This window comes from Balearica regulorum, chromosome 2 (genome assembly GCF_011004875.1).
Source record: "Balearica regulorum gibbericeps isolate bBalReg1 chromosome 2, bBalReg1.pri, whole genome shotgun sequence".
NCBI lineage: Eukaryota > Metazoa > Chordata > Aves > Gruiformes > Gruidae > Balearica > Balearica regulorum.
In genome coordinates, this window is record NC_046185.1 from 17,638,517 (window position 1) to 17,664,965 (window position 26,449).

Genomic DNA, 26,449 nt, shown 5'->3' on the forward strand with positions numbered 1-26,449 from the left:
TGGGTACTGTTATCATTTGGGTTATATTATTGCCATTTCAAATCCTGTTATTAGAGTTATTGTCCAAGTTAGTTTTGTACCTTTCATCTACTATCATAACAGCTGCTCAAATTAGCAGACTCAGTACTAATAAAGAAAAAATGGCAAGTCTGTGAGGTTCTGGATTAAATCTGACAGAGACAGTACCTCTGACTATTTGGTTATTAAGCCTTTAAGACATGTCAGAGTGGAATATTTGCAGTCATTCAGGTCTTCACTCCCAACTAACCTTGACAACGGAAAACATACAAAGCTTTTTTCACTCTCCTGTTTAAGTCTATTTGTATATTGATGCTGTTGATAGGAAGACAATGGACCATTTATTGAACCTCAAAAAGTTTCCATTATCATCAGAGGCAACCACAGGTCTTTGAGTTTTTTCTGCCCAGACTGTTTATTATGCCCTAAATACATAGAATTTTCTTCTCTCATCATTGTTCACTTTCTGCCCAAATTGGCAACGAGAGCAGAAGTTTTTTTCAACCTGTGAGCTGATTAGGATCAAATTAAGGATTCAGCGCTTTGGAAACACCTTCAAACCGCTGATCACCGAGTCATTGATTTTTCTTTCAGCTGATCCACAGTTCTCTAGCTTTCTCCACTATTTGCGTGGAAAGAAGGGAAAGGAAGGAATTTCAGTTGAGAATTTAGGGAGCAGTGAACAAATTCAAATGGGATGACACTCTCCCCTTACACAGAAAGAGAAAATAAAAAGGTATAAATGCTGGTCAAAGACCAAGGAAGATATAAGAAAACAGAAGGAAAAAAGAACAAAGACCAATGCAAAATGGAGGAGGGAACAACGGCAATTAAAAAAAAAAAAAAAAAAAAAGAGAAGAAGGCATAGTGAACCAGCAATCAAAGTGGAAAATGATGAGACAGATTACAGAACTGAATGAATCTAAACAGGAATATTTTCACTACATGAACAAATAAAAAATAAATACAGCAAAGATGTAAAGAAAATATATGTAGAATGTGGAAAATGGACTGAACATGGGTAGGGACACACAGCAATAAATACAGCAAAGCTTGTAGATAAGAGAAACAAAGATAACTGAAAAAAAAAATGTAGCAGAATGTAATGGTAAAGACATATTCAGTTCTGAGAAATGGGTTCTGAGCATTCAAGACATTTGAATGGAGATTTCTTTTTTTTCAACCTGAAAAGTTTGCCTTATGAAGAAAATACATCAAAGCAATAAAATGCTTGGCATTGTGATTATAAATACAAAGCTGAAAGAACAGTAGCTCACATAAATTTTGCTATATTTTGTGACTATTTTGATATGATGTTAAATTTCTAGATACCCATTGAAAGTGAAAGGTAGAAAATTAAAACTGATAAAAGAAAGTGCTTGTCCAGACAAGGTGAAACTCCTCTCTTGAAGTTATGCGCACATTATTGCAAAGAAGCCAAGATTTTAGCAGGATAGGAAAAAATGGTTAGACATATATTTAGCTAGCAAAGAAGTCCAAAGTTAAATGGTAAGAATGTAAACCCAAAACTAAACCAAAACCAACCAACCAACCAAAAAAAAAAAAAAAAAAAAGGGTATTTGTCTGAAGGTGGAGGCAACTTTCTGCTAACTGACCTTAGGAAGAGACTTTCCAATTATCAGTCTTCCATAGGATATCTTTCTCTGAAGTAACTGGGACGGCCACTTTGCCTACTTTGAAGTACCTGATGGATATTGTTTACTTGATTTCTCATGTAATGCAAGAAAAATCTTTTTTACAACCTCTGAGAATTATCTTCTTGGGGAAAGCTGGTAACTAACGTTATACAGATGATGGGTGCATATACCAGTTTTATAGGGAGATATGTGTGGTCATCTCTGAGAATCAGCTCTGCTAAATATTAGTTATTAATTTTTCTTTGCATTGCTAAATTGCTTTGGGGATTTGAAACAGTCTAAGAAGCAAAGTGGATTTTCGTTGTGGAGACCACTTGTGTACAACACACATATATGACATTATATCACAGCATGCCAGCACAGACTGCCTGTGGTCATTAGTATTCCACCTATGTTTCGGCTATAAAAGGGGGAAGAATGATAGTTCACAATAATAATCTTGTCCTAGAAAGTTATAGTCTATAGGAAAGACTCATTCTATTGCAGGGGTGTCTGACTGACTTGCTTACATGGCAAAACTGGTTGTTAAATTCACCTTGTATTGTTGCAGTTGATAATATCGATAAACATATCTCATAAAGTTGATAATTGAATCAGAATGTATCTAGAACAACCATGTACTACTACTAAACTAAACTCTGAATGTTTAGTTCCTACATGAATAGACTATTTCTATTGTTTTTGAAGAAAACCATGATAATTCAATTTTGACTGGTATGTCTGCAGAAAGCCAACACAAACATATGAGAGGTTGTGCAAATATATATGTATGTGTCTGTGTGTATTTACATATACACTTACTAGATGAAGTAATGTTTAGGCATATGGCTTGAACTGGAGAACTTTTCTCTCTGTCTCTCTAATATTTGTCTTAAATTGTGAATGGGATAGCTTACTACTGAAAAGTGGCTCCTATAGATTACATTACATTGTACAGTTTGAAGTTAATATTTTATAAACCAAATTATTTATGTAAATATAGAATATGTTATATTTTATTTTACCTAAGTACAAGTTAATGTCAACAGTGCACCAGAAATTCCTGAATCTGCTGACACAGAAGAGCAATTTTTCCTAAAAAAACCAACCAAACGAACCCAAACCACAACTCCCCAAAACCAACAAAGAACCCTCTCAAGCCCCAGAGATTATTTCTAAATGTTAATAGCATCAAAAAAATTATCTCCAAATCCACTGTCAGTTATTCTGTAGTCAGTGCAGGTCTTCAGGACCTAAATGTAGCAACAGAGATAGTTATGTAAAAATGTCTTTTTCATTAGGATTTACAAATTCGGTCATGAATTTATACAATTTTCTTATAAGGTCTTGACCAAATTACATGACTCCAATGTGCTTCCATGTTTGCGTAGTAAAAAACATATATTACACATCTGGACTGAGGTAATTTTGGTAGTTAAATACTGCTTCCTTATAATATGAAATGAACTATGCACAGAGAGATATTTATATTTTATCCAGTCATAAACAATATTAGAACTTCCTCTAAGATAAAATAAATTTGCTTTTCTTTTACAGTTAAAAATAACTTTCTGTACATCCACCATCCTAAAACTATATAAGCAGACTAAGTTTTAACTGAGACTTACAAGCAGAGAATCCTCATCTCTTTCAGGTCTTTTCTAATACTTTACCAATGGAATCTTTTGTTGGACAAATGTTGTTCATTCTTATCTATGGCCTGCAAGAAACCAGTGAAGACATCCATTGCTAAAGCTTGCAGATGGAACTTTCTCTAATACTCTTTTACAAGGTGATTAAAATTATTAATGAGATCACCTCTCTAGAGTAACAGGCATCTATGTACAAAGAAGGGAGCTCATATTTTTGGATGGAATATAAGAAGTTGGAAAAGGTGAAATGAAAAGGACCCAGTGTGATGATTTAACAAATAAACACTGAGTATAAAAATGAGGAATGTTGTGAAGAGATAGCATATAGAGAGAGAGATAGTATCTTTGATATATGTCTTTTATGGCACCAATTTCTAAAAAAAATTGAGAAACTTTAGTAAACAAGAAGTAAGATATGACAGCAATGAGAAGAGATAGATGCTAAAAAGGGTATAACAGATCCACACCAACTCCCAGATAGAACTCTACATACACAAAAGTGGCAAAGTCCTGAGTGAAATCAGCTGTACTTCTAGGCTATTTCTGTACTGCAAATGTTCATACACTGCACTATTTCGGTTGTCATTTACAAAGTAGCTGCTGATAAACTGCAAAAAGATTTGTACAGTTTGAAGGCAATAGTAAATACTAAAGGACACAATTTTCAATTCATAACCACTGACACAGGTTGTCTTCCATGGAAAAATCTAGAATTAAGTCAAAGTATACACATACATACATTTTATTTATTTATTTATTTATTTTAATTTGAAACTGAGTAATTTCTTAGGTTACTGCCTTCATAGGAAGTATGTAGTATGGTACTTAATAATCCAACTCTATAAATATAACCTGGATGAAAAAGTCACAGTGTCATGCTAATCAAGGTAATTACCTCTCATAGCCATTTGATTATTAATAATTGCAAAAATATTCTTTGCCTAGTCCCAGCACCATTGTAAACATGTTATAGCAGACCATGTGAAAATGAATCATGGCTGTAATAGTTTCTATTTATTATTTTTATTTCCTCTGTGATTTCCAGTGATTATAGGAAGTGAAAAATATGTTTAAATATAGAACTGAAAAAAATATTTAAAATATAAAACCATTCCTTAGTAAAATTGTTTTATCCTTCTCTGTCCTACCTTTCTAAGCCCACTAATTAATTATCTTCTCATAATTTTTCTTTTTTGACTTTACCATTTCCTATTTGTAGTTTCTATCTGTGAAATTACTGCATTTGAAGATCACTTTTTTGAAGATCTCACAGTGACCTTAACTAAAATTAGAAAAAGCCCTCAACTAAAAAAGGTTTCTATTTGTATCATAGTATTTGCACCTGGAATAAGCAAGGTTGTGATAGGTTTGGGTACATTGAACCTTGGAGTTACATTTGACACGATTGTTCAGTTTTATTGGGAGGATTGGAGGATTTAAAAACTGCTTCTCTGTCCCTGTGTTTTGGGTGAAATAGGTTTAATCTTTCTGTGACTAAGCTTTTCTCAATGGTTGTCTAGGGAAATTAAATCTGTTTTTTTTTCTCAGAGTATTATTGGACGTTGTTTTCTTGTTATTTAGAACTACACTAGGTTATCGATGAACATGCTGGAATACCAGGTTTCATTATTATGCTAATGTGATCCAGATTTATATGGCAGGGTTCTAAACACTGATTTATGTGGTGCAGCTGTAAGAAATTTTTTAACTGATATTAAGCCATGAAGAAGCCATTTCAAAAACAGAGGAGTTACTGTTTTTTCAAATTAATTTTAACCCTCAACACACAAACAAATTTAGTCATTGTGATTTTTGTGTGTTGCTGGGGTTTTTTTAATAAAAATTGTGTTCATTTAAACAAAGTGCACTTTTCAGGTTGGTATTTAGAGAAGCAATTGGTTATTCCTGGTATTGAATTCAAAGGTAAAATTTCAAGAAAGATACAGAACAGGACCAACCTTCAGTGTTCTAAACCCCCCTATTCACTGTGTACCCTGTTAAATTGATCGTGTCCTGAGAATAATTTTTTATCGATTTCACACTTTGCATTATGTGTCTCTGTGGTGTGAAAAAGTTGTATTTGGCATCTTTACAAAACATATCCAAACAATGTAGGGACAATGAAAATGTTTGAAAGTTCCTGCATAGGGATTTGTTTGACTCTATCAGTTAGAGCAGTAAAAAGTAACAACTGTAACTCTCTGTGTTGGTATGAAATGTGGGTACTCACTCATCCTCTTTTTTGTCAGATATCCTGTTTGCAGTAGTGATTATTCCCCTTTAAAGTCTAGTTTACTCCAATTTGATTCTGTTTACTGAGAACTATTTTATTTTGGGTTTGTTTTTTTTTTTTAATGTCAGTCAAAATTACTCATATATGGAATTAAGATGACACAGCCTAACCTATTCTTTGATGATTGCAAAATAGATTAGCTAAGTGGACTCACATTTGTATTATATATTTATTTTTATTTAAACCTACCCCTATTTATTTAAAGGTACATGCTAGATGCAGACCTGGCAGACCTATAACTATAGGTTATAGTAAATAGTTATAACTGTAAAACTATTTACAGATGTGCATTTTATACATGCATAGCTATTATTCAATCTTAAATAGAGATACAAACACTGGCTGCATTTTCTTACCTGTTTTCAGGAAAAGTAACAAAATCTTTGAAAATTTATTTTCTGAAATGATTGTGATACTCCAAGCATGAAAATAAATTTATCTGTTTGATAAAATAGTGGTTTCTCAGCATATAATGAAAAAGATCTTGTCATAGTGGAGTTTTCTTACTAATGTTTAGTAAAACTGTTACTTTGTAAGGAAAAGCAATATTTTATTTTGAAATCACTAACAGTGGAACAGTACAGATACTCACACAGCAATGTGTTCTTAAAACTGTAAATGTAATTATTTGGTCCCTGTTGCAATAATAGTTATTCCTTAATATTTAAAAATATTAGAAACACATTATTTTTTTTTTTTTAATAATAGTACAACATTGTTTGCTTTCATACATAGCAGAATGACACGTAGTAAACTACATTGTCAAGGCATATTAAAAAAAAAAAAATTCTAGTTGTACATTTATTGTTGTCATGGGTAAGCTGCATTTTGTCCCTACACTGATGACTTTTGGAATGCTTATCTATGTTTACTATAACTATTAGGGGAAAAAAATATCCCTAAAACTGAAAAGGTCTCTACTTTTACTTATTAACTAGTCTGCTACAGCTAGGTGCTGTTTTTCAGTGGTCCTTTGTGTGGTCCTTGTGTGAGAATCAAGTAAAACTTGGTTTTCAATTACTGAACAAATGTAGATCCTGTTTATTTTAATAGGAATGTTCAGAGCTGGTTTGTAGAGGAACTAAAGGTGTGACTCACAGCCCATGGAAATTGGTGGGAAGATGCTGATTGATTACAATGGGCTTTGTATTAAATACACTGTCCAATGGGCACTGAGAATCTCTGGTGTAGGTGTGATGAATGTATATAAAATGTGGTGATAGGAATGATAGACTTCTTTTTTTAATTAATTTTACATCACTGTTAATTTTGGAAAGACTGCTCCTCTGTTATATCAGTTAAGGGAAGATTTCTAAAACTGGTGGTTAGAATAAGGTACCCGATACCCTTCTGTTACATTATACTGGATTTAAAATGTTTCACTGTTTTTCATGTAACAAAAATTTCCTCTCATAATCGCTATTTTTTTCTTTTGATTTTGTATCATAGGAGATGTTTGAAGAGAGCAATCAATTAATTTGAAAAAAATATACTTAACTATTGAAGTAATTTTTTTTAACAAATCTGAAAATTATACTGTGGAAAGTTATTTTCTTCCTAGAAAGTCTTCTCCTTTTTGTTTTGTGGGGATGGAAAGGGAAAAAATTCCAAATGTATTGATTGTCTGTACATGAAGGAGAAAAATTAAAAAGGAAAATCTACATTTTCCAAGTCCAAATATTGAATTTAGATTTTTCTCCCTTGGAAAGATGTTCCTTGGAAGAGGGACCTTATTTTCTATTTTAAATTCAAGTATAATTTTCTTAAAAATGCTTTTCACTTTCCCATTAGAAATTTTGCGATGGCATTTTAGATATAATCATCAATGTGGAATTAAATAACTACCTACTATGAGACTGAAAATGACATGCTTACATTCTGTATGCTTCCGTAGTATATACATTGTGCTTATGTAATAGATACATTAATTTACAACCCTTTACTTTTCTGGTTTTGTAAAGATCATTGTAAGATCCCATTTATGGTTTGGTCGGATAAATAGTGTCTTGAGTGTCACAGCTTTTTTCCCAGATCTGTCTGTCTCAGTATTTGAGATCTACAAATGAAAAATCTTTTCCATTATATCCTGGCTTTCTTCTCCTCCATTTTATACTTTTTTTGGTTGTCTCTGTTGCTTTATTTTTTTCCATATTTTTCCTGTGTTCTGAATCCCTTGCCCTCCCATGCAACTATAAAGTTTTACTTCTCCTCTACCCACCCCCCCAAGGACATTTCAGAATGGATATGGGAAATTGAGAACTTAATTTCTCACTGCAGTGGTCAAAAATAAAATCTTTATACATACTTCTTTCTCCATTGCAGTGGAATCAGGCTCTGCCTTGAAGCACCATATGCTCCAGACCTCTCTGTACAAAGATAGCAATACCCAATGTTGGAGGAGACACCTTCCTCTAGCATCCTCTGGACTTCCCTCTCTTGCTCCCTGCTGCATACTCCGTCTATACATTCTCATTTAAAGTGAACAGGGGCCTGTGAGAAAAGTAGGTTGCATTTGATTCAGAGTACAAGTTTTCTGGAAGAAAAGGACTGAAATAAAGTCCATGTGTTTGGGGTTTTTTAAGCTATTGCAGTCTGTTTTCCAGCTAATTTAGCTGACAAATTGATAGGATTTATTCTATTTGTTGCTGTTACTCAATGATGACTTTATATTCCAAAACAGTGAGTTTTTAACATTAAAAGTATAGATTCTGAAATACGTGCCGATAGCTTTTCCTCCTTCACATGCCCTGCTACTACAACTTTATCTCTGTACCAGAACAGAAATAACATGTGTGGTGATAATGTCACAAGCATTTTGCTCATGGACGAATTCCAAGACTCCACAGAATATTTAATATAAGTTGAAGCTGTTCTGGAAGTTCCTGGCACCTACAATGGTGATAAGCAAAATATGGCATCTCTCCTTGCCATATTGTGCTATTTTCACACATTAAGGCAAAGTTACAAAAGATAGTTGAGCTCATCTAAAAGCTTGTTGTCACTTACAGAAGCAAATCCAGCTCCCATATTCCGCTGACTTTGAGTGTGTGATCCTTCCCTTCACTTCCATTTGCTCCATATCCTTTTGTGGATATGCTTCCCTTTGCTAACTGAATTGACCTTGGGTTTATTTTTAATGGATTAGCTCTTCATCGGGGTGATTAAACGAACGAATTCACAGAGAAGAGTGCAAATCACTAGAACCAGTGTGAAGTCAGTGTCAGAACTGTGGGAAAGTTGGAAGGAGCAGGCTCCCCTCCTTTGGTGTCTGGAAAGCTCCAAGATCTGCTAAAATGTACTGTACATCTTTACCCAGCTTTAAGAAGATGAGGAGAATAAACTATGTTGTCATAATGTTCTAGCTGTTAGAGACTAAAAATATGTACTACTCACTTCATCATTTTTTAATTCTTGTTACTTTAAGGACCTAGAATGTTTTCAAGTGCTCTAAAAGTAATTGTTTTGATATGTTTTGTTCTGATCACTTTTTCTATCCAAGAAGCAGGCAAATCCTTGCCCTAGAGATTTTTAAAGACTATTTGTATGGTAGTGAGATATCTGGTTCTTCTTACTCACCGTTTGAAGTTGTTCTTGATATTTTTTTGTGTATTAAAATAAATTGACGGTTAGAGGAAAGATAATTATTTATAAAGTCTGTTTCATTTCTACTGCTAAAAAAAAAGTGTAGAGTTGTATAATAAAAGTTTCACACTGATAATGGATGGCGGCAGTTTTTAGAAACATGCTTTGTAAAGAATATAATGATCATGCCAAAACCTGATGAGTAATTTATTGTTTAGTTCAAAGCAGCTGTTCAATTAAAAATGTTCAGCCTTGACCTATGATCATTATTTTAAAATAATAGACCGCATGAGCAGTTTTGCATTTTGACAGGGAAAAATTATCATTTGACAAAAATAAATTAGTTCATAAATCATATGTTGATTTGTTAATGAATTGTTGAATAAAGTATAAGACATTTTTATTAACATTTTCAGTGAGAGTAAAACTTGAATCCAGTCAGCCACTTCTGCTCACTCTTATATGATTTGTTTTATAGGCTATTAAGACAAATTCTATTTACTTATTTTAAACTGATTAAATAAACGTATTAAAAGTGCAGGAATTACTCCTATTCACATTTGAATTGGAATTCTTTTAAAGAAGCCTTTACATTCCTTACTTTCTTCCTAATTCAATAGCTAAGTAACTGCTTCCCTGGAAGGAAAATTGGAAGACCAAATATCAGTTGAATTTTACCAGGACACTGCAGATCAAGCTTGAAATACTCTCAGCTGCAATTTAAAACCTTTAATAACTTCTCAACATGTACATGTGCATGCCCACATGCACATCTAAACCTTTAAACATTAATTAGATTCAGACCTAATTATCTGTTACTCAGTAGGGAAGTGTTTTCCCTTTCCAATACACTTTTGAGATTTTTGTTCTGAACTGGTGTGTAAGAAAAAACATTAGAAGTTGTGGTGGGTTGACCTTGGCTGGCTGCCAGATGCCCACCCAGTCACTCCATCATTCCCCTTCAACCACAGGACCGCAAGAGAAAAGAAGATGAAAAAAACTCCTAGGCTGAGATAAAGACTGGGAGATAACTTACCAATTACTGTCAAAGGAAAAACAGACTCAACTTGGGGAAAATTAATTTCATTAATTGCCAATTAAAAAGGTAGTTGGATGGTGAGAAACAGAGACAAAAGCTAAAACATCTTCCCCCCATCCCCACCCTTTTCTTCCCAGGCTCAAGCTCATTCCATCTCCTCTACCTTCCCCCTCCCTGAGCAGCACAGGGGAGATGGGGAATGTGAGGTCATGGTTGGTCCATAACAGCTCCTCTCTGCTGCTCCTTTCTCCTTACACTTTCCCCTGCTCCAGCCTGGGTCCTCCATGGGCTGCTCCAATGTGGGTCCTCCCCATGGGCTGCAATTACTTCAGGGAATATCCATCTGCTCTTGTGTGGGGTCCTCCACAGGCTACTGTGTGGATATGTCCTCTAGCAATTCTTTCAGTACTATACTGTTAAACTCTGAATTTCCTTATTAGTTACATGTCTAATCCCTTTCTGAATCCTTCTAAACTCTTGGATTAATAAAAGAACTAGTTCAACAAGGTAATTGAACTTCATCTTATCTGTTTTAATTTGCCACTTTTACGTTTCATAGGATTCTTTCTATTATTATGAAAGAATTAATAGCTTTTCTTTAAATTAAAATAGTTATTTTTCTAATAAAGTATAGCAGAACACTAGCAAAAAGAGCATGATACTTGATTATTTCAGTACTATAAGAAAATATATACTCGCTCAATGGAAAAAGTTTGAAGTAGAAGGATTAAAAAGGAATCTATTACAATTTTAATTAATATGGACTATTTTACTTTCTAATATAATACTGGAAAAATAGTTAGAACATATCTGCAAAAAGACAGAAATGCAAAGTGTAAGTCATTATTTCTCCCTCCAAAATTCATTAATAAGTGTGAGCAGTGACTTAATTGCCATCATGAGCAATTGTGTGATCCAATTAATCAGAATTCTTTAAAGCCATACTTGATCCTCTCTTGGATTAGCTATTATTGCTCCTCCACCTTTTAGCCTTTGGCGTTCTTGGAACTTACTGTCTGGACATGGTCTCTTCTGCTCAAAGGTCAGAAAGGCATAAGCTGGTGCATAGAATATGGATGTGAGAAAAGGCCATGGCACTGAAGAGATAAAGCAAAACTAGTTTTGCTGGACAGTTAATGGAGTAGTCAGAAATATATAATCATGGAAATATTGTTGATGTGATCCATCAGATTAGACATAGCACTCTCAGATCTTCAGAAATGTTCATATGTGCGAGGTAAATAGTAGGTTTTTATTCTCAGAAATATTCTGGTGTATTTATTTTAAAATAGTCTCTTTTTTAATGTGAAACTTCAATTTTATCATTCTTCTATCTAAACAAGAAAAAAAATTTAAAAAATAACTCTGAAAACCCACCTCAAATGTCTATTGGAAACTAAGGAAAGTAGGGTGTCTGTGCAAATGTAGAAATACTCTTGTAATATCTGTACCAAAAAATAACTAGGAATATGTGCTAACAAAGGTTTATAGCTGTTTTACAAGGGAATCAGTTTATTTTTACTGGAGTGATGGTAAAGAATAAAATTTGTTCATTTGTTCTAGGAGTTCTATAGTGTGTTGGTTTAGCGTGGCAAGGTTTTGGTAGTGGGGGGGCTACAGGGGTGGCTTCTGTGAGAAGCTGCTAGAAGCTTCCCCTGTGTCTGACAGAGCCAATGCCAGCCGCCTCCAAGATGGACCCGCCGCTGGCCAAGGCCAAGCCAATCAGCACCTCTGTGATAACATATTTAAGAAAGAGAAAAACAGTTAGAGAGTGCTTTTGCAGCCAGAGAGAGGAGTGAGAAGATGTAAGAAACTCTGCAGACACCAAGGTCAGTGCAGAAGGAGGGGGAGGAGGTGCTCCAGGCGCCGGAGCAGAGATTCCCCTGCAGCCCATGGTGAAGACCATGGTGAAGCAGGCTGTTCCCCTGCAGCCCATGGAGGAAGGATGAGGGGGTGTAGAGATTCCACCTGCAGCCCGTGGAGGACCCCACACTGGAGCAGGTGGAGGCACCTGAAGGAGGCTGTGACCCTGTGGGAAGCCCGCGCTGGAGCAAGCTCCTGGCAGGACCTGTGGACCCGTGGAGAGAGGAGCCCGCGCCAGAGCAGGTTTGCTGACAGGACTTGTGACCCCATGGGGGACCCACGCTGGAGCAGTTTGCTCCTGAAGGTCTGCACCCCGTGGGAGAGACCCACGCTGGAGCATTTCGTGAAGGACTGTCTCCCGTGAGAGGGACACCATGCTGGAGCAGGGGAACGATGAGAGGAGTCCTCCCTCTGAGGATGAAGAAGCGGCAGAAACAATGTGTGATGAACTGACTGTAACCCCCACTCCCCGTCCCCCTGTGCCGCTGAGGGGGGAGGAGGTTGAAGCCGGGAGTGAAGTTGAGCCCGGGAAGAAGGGAGGGGTGGGGGAAGGTGTTTTAAGAGTTGATTTTATTTCTCATTCCTCTACTCTGTTTTGCTTGGTAATAAATTAGATGAATTTTCTCTCTAAGTTGAGTCTGTTTTGCCCATGACAGTAATTAGTGAGTGATCTCTCCTTGTCCTTATCTCGACCCACAAGCTTTTCATTGTACCTTTTCTCCCCTGTCTAGAGAAGGAGGGGAGTGATAGAGCGGCTCAGGTGGGCACATGGCCCCAGCCAGGGTCAACTCACCACAACTGCCTTTTATGACTGACTGCTACTGCTACTTAACTAGTTTTCAGTGCTTTTGCAACTCTCTACTGGTAGATTCTTAGTTTGCTGTTCAGAGATCAGAGATGTTTACATGTCTGATGAATTATTACAGAAGAGACAAAAGAAAAAAAGACCACAAAACAAACTGAACAGGAAACAGATGCTAGATTTTGCATTGTCATGAAAGAGGGCAACCAGAAATATGCCAATAGGAAATATGTAATTTTAACATGGTAGTCAGAATCTGGGATGCCAAATTGGATACACTGAACATTTAAAATTCTTACTTTATTAAGTACTGTCTCTTCGATATCTCAGTATTCCAAATAAGAAAATGTCATGACATGTACAAGTAAGGGGATAGGGTCCTCAGAAACAAATAGATGATGATTATTAGAAGACAAAAGTAAAACTGTGCCTAGAAAAAATACCGAAGAAACCTTCTATTTCAGTCAACCAGATGCTGATCACAACAAACACAGTAGCAAATTGGGTGAGAAGAGCATGCTTTTATCTTACAAAATGCAAATAAGCAATCCCTTCTGCTGAAGGCATTAATGACTTTTTTTTTGCTGCTTTTCTTTCAATAATCAGAGCTAGCAGGAAAATGTTAAACAAGAATATGGCAGGCAAAAGACCTGATTTCACTAAATTTGAAATTAAATTGGTGTAATATCAGGCTAGTCAGATGTTAAATCTAATCATATGCTACTTAGAAAATGAATAGAAATATGTATGAATACACAAACACACAGACAGGACTCCACCAGCTAATAATGAAGTCATCAGCATGTACAAGACTAAGCCCCAGCAGTACCTTACTAAGTTTAAATTGTATTTATTTCTAAGTATAAAGTGGTAGTGTCTGCATAAATAATATTAATAAGTTACTGGACATAGCAGCAAATAACAGAACTGGTAGGAGAATTGTATTTAGTTTAATGGGAGAAACCCACTGGTCATGCAGCTTCATTTGTTTATGTACTATGGATTTTAAGAATAATATTGTCTGAAGATTATCGAGTTGCATATGTAACACTGAGATGAAAATTTCACAATGGAATAACATTTACCTTAATATTATAAAAGCAAAAGCTAGAATTAGAAAAATTTTATCTGTGCTTTGAATATATCAGATATTTCAATTTCCCAAAACCAGCTACATATGGAATAACATTTCTAATGTCTTCAGAAAGTTTGACTTTGTCTGTGGGAAAGATTCTCAGTCATTCTACCTACTCTTATTTTATACTTGGCATTTTGCTTATTATGCTTATTCATTTTCAGAATCCATATTCTCCACCTGACATTAAGAGTAAGCAGTTCTTTGGAGATCAAACAGTGAGAATGGATGGATTTTGACACTCTTCCTAATTTTACAGTCAAAGTTATAATAATTTGAGATGTTAACATATTTTACGTTTCTACATTATTATGGACAAACTAAATTTGGATTATCTGAAAATTAGGGACAAACAATTCTTATACCTTTCAGATTAGCCTAGAACTCTTCCTGTTGCAAAATTCGTATGAGCTAATTAAAAGTTTATTGAGATCAAGTGAAAGACTACTGTTCACTTAAAATATCTTTTGGTGAATCTCATTGTATACTATCCAACCCAAACTGAAATATTCTAGATGAATTGTATTTTCTTTAGAAAACAGTAGCAGACTGTAGAAAAGCTAGAATTTTGTGAATCTGAAAAACAACAAAAAAATGCCTTTTAAACACTTTTGGTTTTTTTTAAATTACATATTTACAAGGGGAATCAATGCTTTGTCAAATAGCAATTATCTAAGATAGACAGGCAATGAGGAAATGCTGTAATCTTACTTATCACACTGTAATCTCAAGTAAACAATTTGTCCAGGAGCACTTTTATGTGACTAATCAAGACTGTTTTCCATCATTTTAACTTTGTAATTATGAAAAGATTGCTTTAATTTGATCCTGCAGTTGGGAGCTTGTCTTTCCTTAGTCTTTGGTTATCCACCCAGCTTATTTCATACTTCACATTCACAACCTCAAAGTCTACTAGGTGGATGCATAATGTGTCCATTTCCTGTGGGCGTAAGGTAACTGACAAGCTTGCTAAGACATCAGCAAGAACAAAGCAAACATATGCTTTAATATGCAGTGTATTAATTTACAAATTTTTATCATTGTTGTATGTTGGATAGGACTCTGTAGCTGAATTCCAGCATCTCAATCAAATTTTCCAGTAAAATGTTACATTTCAAAATTTCATTTTTTTAAGACTTGAGACAGCAAGAAGTGTATTTCAGTCTCAGACTTTTGTAAACATTGTCTTTTAGTACCCATGATTTCTCGCCACAGGAGCCAGTATCAGTTGCTTATGAGATCTCTTTATGTATGTCAAGGAACACTAAATAAGCCAATTCCAAAACCAAAAAGGGAGCGGATAAGGACTGGGTGAATGAAAATCCTGTTGTCCTACTATAAATTTCTTCTGCCAAGGTCATGGCAGAAGACCATGGAGGACCATAAAGGAGTGACTGAAGTGCCTAACATAACATGTAGGCACATTTAAAATCCCTAAGGGATCTAGCCTGACCTCCATCTCTCCAAAAGAACACGGGTCTCATGTTGGTCCAATGTCATATCTACCAGCTCTGTGCTGATGTCTCAAATACCTCACGGTGTCTAAAATAGCAATAGAGAGACACCTGAATCAGTCCATTAGGTATCATAAATTTGAAAAAAGTTGATGAAAATGGAATGAAATATGCAAATGAAATGTAAGAGAGAAAATTGCTGCTGTTAAAAAAAACCCCTCAGCTACTACAGGAAATTTGAATTTTAAATGTGTTTAATATGCAGATGAAACGAGCTTAAGGAGATGACTGCTTGTTTTGCATTAAGTGTCCCACCTAAAGTTTTGCTTTTACCAGAATACTCTCTTCAAGTTAGCTGTTTATGTATTTATGTATGTAGTATGCGATTGGTCTGAATAAGTGACAATCAGACCAATGTACACACATTATCTTACAGGCTTTTTCATAGAATAGTTTGGGTTGGAAGGGACCTTAAAGTTCTGATATCTCTCTCCTGCAGTTTTTATGTACTTGCTTTGTTTCATTTTAAATGGCAAAGAACATTCTAGCTAACACTTATGAATTTTTGTAGAGACTTAAGCTCTGAGGTCAATGTACAGTAGTACTCAATGAATAATACTCAAGTATTAGGTCACTTCAATTGTCTGAGCAAATTACATTGCATTCTCTTTTGAGAATTTATAGTATTTTACCAAGTGATATTTACCTGTTGTTGTATTTTTACTTATTAAAATTTTGAATCAATTTTGCATCCACTACACCACAAATAAAACCTCTGCATTTTTTCATATAGATTTAAGCGTAGCAACCAAATTAAAGAAACAAGCTGAATGTTTCTGAGTAAATGCGGCATAATGATGGTGGTAAAAGGCACACCCTCGAAAGCTAAATGGTATCAAACAGCTCTAATAGTGGTCTGTTTTGCATGATAAGCTGTAATGCTTGCCACACTAGTAACATATGTGTTCATTTTAAAAATCCCCTACCCATCTAAGCTGTGCATATGAACCACTCATAAAATTTAATAATTTAGCATAAATGTGTATTTCTTTTTTGCTGGATATGTGTATATACCCACAATTCCCTCAAATCATTGACTAGCTAAATAGATACCAGCTAGATCTGCTGTGCACTGTAAATTAAAGTTTTATTCAAATTATAGGCTTGCTTTTATGTTAGGTCAGCTTACTGTGAAGTGGTGATATCAAGGAATTAATGTATTTATTGGTTTATAAATAAGCTAGTGGGAAAATTGCACTGATACTGACTTGTCAAAGAATTACACATATGCCCATTTGGGAGAGGTAAGAATTATATTAATTTGTTTTATTGTTAGAAGAAAAATATATTCTCATAATCAAATTTTAAAAAAATGCATTTCTTAAATCCTAAATATTCTGCAATTTTCCATCTTTACTTATTAATTTAAATTCTATAATCCAGTCTTGTTTTAATGACATTATTCACAAAGTCACCAATGACAGAACAAATAAGTTTCTGGATACACACACTGATGACTTGATGCATACATATTGATCCGTATGCACGCCTCTTTAAGAGTTATTGCTGCTTTTATTCGTGTTTTTCAATTTTCTGGTCATTATGGTATGGGCGATATTATCTTATTATTTGACTTTCATACCTGTCATGATTGTAACCAATAGCATACATTGGCTATTGCAATGTCTTTAACAACGGTTTCAGTAAGGGCATAGGGTAATGAATATTCTGTGGAAAAAAGAGACAGGGTTTTGTGGTTGGGATTTTTTTTGCCAGATTGCGTAAGAAAAAGCAACAATATAACATCCATTAATGTAGAGGATCTGTTAAGAACATCAAGTAGATAGTCATCAGAGAACAATATAAAACTTTTTATGCTCCCTACCGCAAATGAGTCTCATGGTAAATTACTGGTACACTGTATAGAACTCATCTAGAGGTATCTTACATTAAAAATAAATAAAACATTAAAATAAATGCTAATATTGTAATTACAATAATTTTTCAGGAAATAATTCCCTGATCTTTCAAATTCTGGAATTCTGGGCTTCTCATCACTCTCTGTCCTTCCTTCTGGTGAGACTAGAAATACTGATAATGGCAGGACATAACTTATCAGTTCATTTCAGAACAAAACTGAGACTGAATTTCCGGTCAAGCAGCAGAAAATGTATTAAAGCAACATTAAACACCATTGGTGTTTGCAGTACATATATCAAACAAAATTAAAAATATATACCATTTCTTCCAGTAAAAAAAAATCAGAGTTTACATCTTTTTTGTAAGTAAGTGCCCACAAGACCAACCTATGAATTGGGTGTTCTGGAATCCTACAAAGATGTATTACAAAATCAAATGTCTCCGTGAATCTCATTTGATACAGAGCTGGTTTACACTGGGAGTTTAACAAAACAGTGAAGAGTTTTGGAGGTTTTTTCTGTATAGGTACACTAAATTTTATATTTCATATATAACAGTAAATCAAAACATGATCATGGATGTACACATGGAAAAAAAACCAAAACAAAACAAAAAAGAAATGGTCAATTTATTCTAAGAATTGAAAGGGAAAAGGTAAGTGTTGAGAAACTTGGATTAACTGTCATGTTAAGCTTACTCTGAGCAGGAGGTTAGACTATCTGACCTCCACAGGTCCCTTCTGACCTAAATTTTTCTATAATTTTAAATTAAATGTAATAAATAAAAAAAGGGCTTGACTACAGACATATGAAAACTATTTAATGTTAATCATTAATAAAAATTCATCCTAATCTGCTACATAATTTGCCACATATTGCTAACTGGGGTCCAAAGATAGGTTTAGATTTCACTGGTCAGTATACACAGTTAATTATTCAACTTGTTCTTTACATATTTTTGGCAAGTAAATACTATGGGTTTTGTTGGTCTGGTATCAACCCTGATGAGGTTATTCTCCTAGAACAGAGTAAGTGTTACTGTATGTATGTCAAATGAAAAGAATGTGTAGAGCTGAGTATCAGTAGAACATATCAGCAATGCTATGAGTACACAAAATTGTCCTTTCATTTGTGTCTCGAACACAGTGGTTTTAATAAAATAAACCAAACCAAACCAACCAACCAAAAAAACCCCTCCCCAAAACCCCCAAACCCTAGCAACCCTGTAATTCCCTGCAAGAGAGCTTGCTTTATGTATGTATGATTTCCCAATGATGCTCTTTGGATCTCCTGTTTGAGTTGAAAGCAGAAATATCTTCTCATAGGCTAAAGTACATAGTTTAAGTAATCTTAAATTCCCTCATTAAAATGAATCATGGTCCCCTTTCTTTCATTATATTGCTGCAGAAAATTAATCCACTACAAGTTTTAACAGAAGTCTGTGTAAAATATATAGTGCAAAAGATGTCTGAACATAACTCTAAATGGTGTAAATTGGCTAGTGGTTTGCTGGGTTTTTTTTCATCAACTGATAATCTGGACCATTTTTAAAGTCTAATTTCTACATCTTACTATCATCTCTACTAAGTATAGTTTTCTCAAACTGATGTACCTTACCTGTCCCGGTGTCCATGAAAGTCACTAAAATTTTATATTGATTCCTTAAACTATCATATAAAAATCATTATCTCAAGTAATATAAACTATATACTTTTAAGTCAGTGGCCCTTTCCATGATGAACTATTTTTTGGAACGGCAGCTGTCACACGCAGTTTTATTTTTCAGACAATTAACCATGAGTTGTGCTTTTTTGTTTCTTAGGTTAACAGGATTTCATCTTCCTCCACCTGTGACAAGTACAAAATCTGTATTCTCACTGCGCTTGACAAGTGACTTTGCAGTCAGTGCTCATGGGTTTAAAGTTTACTATGAAGGTAAGACATTCTTGACAAATGATTCTGGATTTTTTTCTGTGATCTCTATACATAATAAAACTAAATGTCCCACAAAAATGTATACGAATACACATTTATAACCTTATCCAAGTTATAGTGTTTGTTTTTCATGCAGTCATTCATAGACTCACATCTGAAACCAGAATATTTAAAACTCTACCATCTATAGTCCCATCCAGACACAAATGTTTTGTGACCTTTACTTTAATAATGCCAAATTCTTTAAATTCTGAAAAACATAATCATAATCTTTCTGGTCCTTCTAAGGTGTGCTTATTCAAATTACTGCCAAGACATTACCCTTCAATTACTCTTGAATTTCACTAGATAGTTGAATTTAAATCTGCAAGTTTTGTGGACAGATTCCTTTTCATACTTTTGCATAGGAAAAATGCTGACTCAGTTCTCCAAACGGACATAAAGCTACTTCTCTATTGCAGTTTTCACAATTGTCTACAGTCTTCACACAGATACTGAAGTAAATGAGCTGGCACATGTATTCCTGAAGTCCAGAAGTTCACAGTATTTGATGTATGTTCCAGGAAGGATCTTGTTTATGATCAAGCTCACTTTAGTCATGTTTGAAGAGTTGGAATATATCATCCATCCACTTTTATTAATCAATTTCTGGGCACTTGGACTATGAACATGTAAACATTAGAATGTTACTTCATATAAAAATTCCCTCCTATATGTACTTATGTCAACATATGAAATGAAAAACATAAAATAATTTTCAGGCCTTTCTTGTCCCTTGAGTTATTATAGAAAATAAATGAGGCAATTACACACATTCTTTTTTCTGGCTTGCACATAAGCAAGAGGTAATTAACAAAATAGAAATTCAAGCTATGTGTAACTGGTTTTGGCTGGATTATAGGTACTTTGTAGTCTGTTAATTCAAGCTAAGTGTAACAATTGGTTTTGGCTAGATTATAGCTACTCTGTAGTCTGTTGATTTTTCAAGTGTTCAACAACAACTTTGTTCAGCAGCAGTATTATTACAAAAATGATATATAGACATATATTATGCAATTCCTATGGATTTTTAACTATGCAAATATAGTACATACTCCTAATGCATGTTAGGAAAATATGTAGCATTTTTTGTCATTGATTTGGTGCCGTAAAGTGTGAGGAAATTTTACCTTCAACCACAGAAATTAGCATTTTAGAACAAAACATAAACTTGGTACCTTGAATTTGTTACTCATCTTTTTTGAATCTGAGGCTTTATTTTGTGAAACCAGGAATACTGAAAGCAGTTAGGCTAGATCCCACAGTTTTAGTTCACTGGAGTCTACCTTCCCACAGCCAGATCTACTTCTTTAAGAGCTACATCAAGGCAGCTTCATTCAGTGAGACAATTTTTCTTCCAAATCCTGTTTTTCTGACTTCCTATGAAGCTACCTGTCTTTATACCCAGCTAGCAAAGAAATGAAAACTCATTACGTTACATTCATTTCATGCATCATTCCTTGACATGAGAGAATAGATGTATTTAAATGGTAATCACATCAGGGCAATCTCCATTTCTGTTCTTCTACTCTTTGTGAATGTGTATAACCCTGCAATCAACATTTTCAGATCTGGTTCTACCTAGTATCCAATTTTCAAAAATTTTGATTGCCCAGTAGCTCCTTTTTAGCTTCCTGATGAAACATCTGCATACTTAGTACCCCTAAATATCAGACCACATACTTAAGAGCTTCATTATGGATTTGTAATTTGAAACCTAAGATAGAAATGATTAGGAACCTATCAGTGCAATAAAGGAAAATGATAGACAGAGACAGCATGAGAGGGCAGGATGAGCCGTAGAGACATATATCTGAAGGGCTTAGATCCAGGTGTGATTTGAAAATGAAGGAACTTACCTTTCATAATCAGTGATCATTTATAATACTTTCTTTGAAATGTTTGGAAATAGAGGACATAGGCGGATGGTTATATGGGATGCATTACTGTTCAATATCTGCAACACTACCACCCCCACCCCCCAAAAAAAAGCCCCCAAACAAGCAAACAAAAAACCCCAACAAATAACCAAAGCCCACCACCATCTCTTTCTCTGACCTCCCATCCTACTTGACATATTTGTAGCTGAGCTGAAAGTTGACAAGACACTCCAGAGTACCTTACAGAATCCATGGGAAATATGAATCTACTGTGGACATTCTTGATCATAATATAGAGAAACATTAATTTTCTGGTCAACTGAGAAAAAAAAGCATATGAAAAGATATAAAATTATATCTTTGATAGAACTACTATGCTGTGCCATCATATATAAGCCCCTGCAATTGTATCCAATCAAACTAAACACACAATAGACCACAGAAATACCCACTCTGGCCTCCTACTATCAATATCATAAACCTCAGTTTGTATCCTCCATCCCTCCATCCTTCTCTCCTTCTTTCTCTCCTTCTCACCTTCTTTCTTTCCTCAATGTCAAGTGGCATATTTGGGTTAGATTTGGCACTGCTGTGCACATACTTCTTTATGTTAGGTTTCTCTCTTATTTGGGGAAGAACACATCTGAGAAATACACCTCTCTATATAGCACAATACCCTTGGAGAAAAAGGATTTCATGAGAGATAACTAAAACAAATTACTCAAAAGAAAAAGACTTCACTTACAGTGACAACAGAAAATGGTGAGATGGAATGAAAATTAAGGAGGGATTTTCAGAAGAAAACTTGAGCTACAATAATTACCAGCACCAATTTATCATTTCATCACTGTCTAGCGATACAGCTTTGCTGGCTAGAGTGAGAAATGTGGGAGTTACAAGCCTGCTGATTCTGTGCCTGTTTTTTTCTGGAGAGGTTTCTGGCATCTCTCTTTTTTTTTTTTTTTTTTTTTTTTTTTTTTTTTTAGTAGCTTTCAGAGTCCATGTAACATGTATAAGTATTAATGTATGGGGGAGACATGCTATACTTAATCCCCTATTTGATAGTTTAGGCCAAGTCACAGTGTAGCTGTGTCCTTTTTATTTTATTTCCGATAAGATAATTTTGGTTTCGGAATAGAAGAATTTGAGGCACTTCTCCGTTTCCTGTTGTCCTAAGATACATAAGCAGCTTTATTCACTGAGAGCATGGGAGGGGAAATACAGCTGCTGAGAAAGAAAGCAACATCGCAGCTTGGCCCATACAGCAAGGGGTTTCAGTGAACCTAGTCCTGCTTTGAACAGTGCTCCCTTTTGTTCTTACTGGGTTAGTTTACAGCTATTAAACAGGTAGCTGACATCATTGTTAAAAACATTGACTTCATTAACAAATTTACTGCTAGAATTTATGGCAATCTTAATTAAAAGTAAATATGAAGACCCTTTTGTGCTACCCTATTGAACATGGCAAAGAAAAAAAACAATATATAGATTATTCTTATAGTGAAAACTCTGAATGCCCTGTAGATGAATTGCAATTATTTGTAATAGTGTTATGAAATATAATTTTATCTGTTTTGTACTGCTACACATCTTTTTAAAGCTGAATTATAAAACCAAATTATTAGACACTTTATAAATAATGAAATGGTCTTCATGTTTGTACTGGAGTGGTGCTATAAGAATTCAGCAATTCTGCTGAAATGCTTCTGAGAGGGGTTTGAGAGCAATGTTCAAAATTTCAAAATTGATCTTGTTCTTATGGGTAATATGGGTGGGGGAGAGGGAGGAGGAGGAGGAAACAAAGGAACAGATGGTGTTTATTAATGGAATAAGATTTCCATCTAGTAAATTCTAGGGACCTATCATGTGTTTCTTTCAGCAATATTAAGAAAAAATTGTAGTTGATGTACAGGATTATTGAAGCATGTAGATCAGAAATACTAGTAGGACTTAAATGTGCCAGGATGTGGATGCTAAAAATAATTTTTGGCAGTTGGTATAGAGCTAGAGAATGTGAACAAATAGGATAATCTATTTTTAGTTCTCCTGCATATCAGAATTCAGAAATGTGGCTACACATAATCTAAATCTTGGATTTAGGTAAGGCTCATGAAGTACTAGCTGTATTAAGCTAACAACATCACTACTAACTTCATATAAAAATTTAAAGGAGTACTAATGAATTATAGTTTAATGTTGGGGTGGTCTCTATAAAAGGTCCACTCAAAAAGTATTTTCCATGTTGGAGTTGTAAGCCACAGACTTTAAGCTATAAAGTGGTCACCAGGCTTACTACCTGACAGGTACTATAGGCTTTTTTGTTGTTGTTCAGATTTTGCCATAGCTATTTTGGGTATGGCTGCTCTCTGTCATAAGATTGCTTTCAGCAAGCCCTTAATAAAAATGGAGTTAAATTGAATTTGCCTAGTGTATCTGAAAGAAAATTCCACAAAGAAAAATAAAGAACAATTAAAATAGAAAATGCTTAAATTACCTAAACAGATATATTTATCATGGAAACTCCTGTTTTGAAAATGAAACATACTAAATCTAACAAGGAAACTTACTAAACATAAGACGACAATCTAAATTTTGAATTTTTACTTCCATTCAACCTGTTGGGTAACAAGGAAAAAAAATATGAAAAAGTGTTGGAGTTTCTTTCTTTTGGCTGAATGTATGAATATCTGCCACACTGTCTAGAAAGTCACATAAAATTATCTAGCATATTCTTCGGGTCTTGGAATACTAACTGTGGATGGAAAACATCCCAACAATGTTTGTTCATAGACTTGTATCTGCTAACCACAACATGTGATGCAGAAATAAAATGGCTGTATATTCAGGGAAATAGAAAACATGAAAGGTGCTTATCAGGCTTTGACTTTATGGTATCATTCATTACGTAGTTATTGACATGGCAGGTAGTTCTGAACACCCTTGTTATAGGGAAGGCAAAGGGAAAGTTATGATTTGCAATATTTTAAAATTAATTTGTTAAATGAAGGGGAGTTATGAAATCGTAAACAAAGTTTAGAGAAAGAATAAATATATAAGCTATAAAATACAGTGCTAGGTTATGTTGCAAAGTGATTTTTATATTGATGTGTTTGCAGTGTAACTTCACTAAGAGAAGTCAAGTTGCACAAATTTTGTGCTCTGATTAACAACAGAAGAGTATTATCCTGCTTTTGATCATATTATTGCTACATCAGCATCAATCCAGACAAGAAAAACAAAAACAAGAATTCCACTCTATTAAAAGTTTCAAAATACCTCAAATATTTTATCTAGTACAACTGTAATTAAATATTCTTTCCCATGAATCATACAGAGATGTATAGCCACATGACATCTTCCTAGCCACTGCTGGTTTTCTTTTAAAATCATAAATAATATTTCCAAAATACTTAACATTGTCACTAAATAAAATAAGTTTTGGCTAGTAAAATACTTTTTTTCTAACAGTTCATCCAGTGTAGCCCATGTGTTACAATAAATCATTACCTCAGGACTATTAGGCTAATCTTAACGCCAGAAGTACTTGTAATGCTGTAGTGCAGAAGGGAATCAATCTTTACAAAATCAATACCAGGTTGCCTTGGTGCTTATTAATTTTAAATATTTTACCTCTATGTTGTATTGTTCCCACCATTCCTATACAGATCCAGAGAGACTAAAGAAAAACAGGCCTGTGGACTTAATCTGATGAATTTTTATTGCATTTCACACCATTTTCTTGATACTGCAATCACAAATTTGAATTTGGCTAAAGAATAACTTCTGAAAACAGATTCAGCTCTTGAAGACATCAAGATTTCTTTGATTCCACTGATCACTCTGCCTCACTTTAGAAATTAGACTTTCTAACTCTGGTTTTTAAACTTCCAGTCACTGGCACTTGTTCTGCTTTTATCTGCTAAATTACAGAGCCCTTAATATTAGCATCTGTTAGTTCTTATGCTAGGTTCGTAAGTACTGCAATAAAATCACACACATCAGAGTATTCTTTTTCTTTAATATGGGCTTTTAAAGTCTTATTATAAGGTATTTTATTCCAAATCACAAATTACTTCGTGCTATTCTTCTGCATTTTCATCATTTTGTGAGTGTTGTGATGTCTGTGTGAAAAACGGGTCTGGTCAGTATGCTCGTCTGGCTGAGCCCTGCACCTCATCACCACAATCTGTCCTGTCTTGTTATTAAATCCTTTTTCAACTCTCAGTGCAATCTCACCCTCTGTCCTGCGTGTGTGTGAGCGCTTCAAGGGCTGAGTGCTGGCTACTGGGGTCAGACTGGGGGTGTAGGTGCCCCTCTCCTGTAGTATCAGCCACTGGAGCATGTGGGGTCTCAGTGCCAGCTACTGGAGTGCGGGGGGGTCTTGGCTGCGACTCACTGGGGTAGGAATGGCGTGTGTCCCAAAAAACAGCTACTGGGAGGAACTGGTGTGAGTGAAGCAAGCGAGGGACTCATTGCCAGCAGCTGGAGCAGGCTGTGTGCCTGGTGCTGGGGAAGTGAAGGGGGGGAACTGTATCTTCTCCAAACTGGGTGTGCACGTGTCATTCACCAGCACTCTTCCAGCTGGACTTGGCAGTGGGTAGGAGGTCCTGGATCTGGGATGAGGATCAGGTTGGTGGAGTGTCCATGCTGGACAAGTGTGGAGTCCTGCACGCAAGCATCAAGCTGGACCAGCCAGTGAGTAGGGGAACCATGGGACAAGTAAGAGGACCTGGCATATGGGTAGGGGTGCTGGGCAGATGGAGGGGTCATGCTGGTACTTGGGGATCCGTGAATATACATGTGCTCGTGAACCCAGGTAGTCCTGTGTGCATGCCTGCATGAATGACCTCCTATATCTGCCAGCCAAAGGGGGGACTTGGCTGCTGGTGGTTGTGTTTGATGTGAGTCCTGCAGGTAGGTGCTGTTGAAGGCAGCGCCTTGCCTGCAGCAGTCTGTAGCTAGTCGTGTCAGTGTCCTGTGTGTGTCTCTGTATTTCTCTGGGATACGTGATCAGCATGCAGCTGATCAAATCTGCAAATTGGAAAGCAGCAGCAAGGTCCTGAGTCAGACACCCTTAGGATTCAAGGTGCCCCAGGCTGGGCTCCTATGGCTGGACAAGAGATACCTCCAGGCCCCAGAGCTGCTGGAGACAGTGATCACTTATAACCTCCCTCCACATCCTTAAATATCATCTGGGTTCA

At 35.3% G+C, this 26,449-nt stretch overlaps 1 protein-coding gene across 1 annotated transcript in view; it reads left to right on the top strand.

The window, feature by feature from the left end:
- The window catches only part of CSMD3 (CUB and Sushi multiple domains 3), a 727,509-nt gene that overhangs the window by 91,871 nt on the left and 609,189 nt on the right, over positions 1-26,449 (top strand). The window contains exon 3 of the mRNA XM_075743489.1: positions 19,217-19,329. Within this exon, the coding sequence (XP_075599604.1) occupies positions 19,217-19,329 (113 nt within the window). The remainder of the gene's footprint in view (positions 1-19,216; positions 19,330-26,449) is intronic.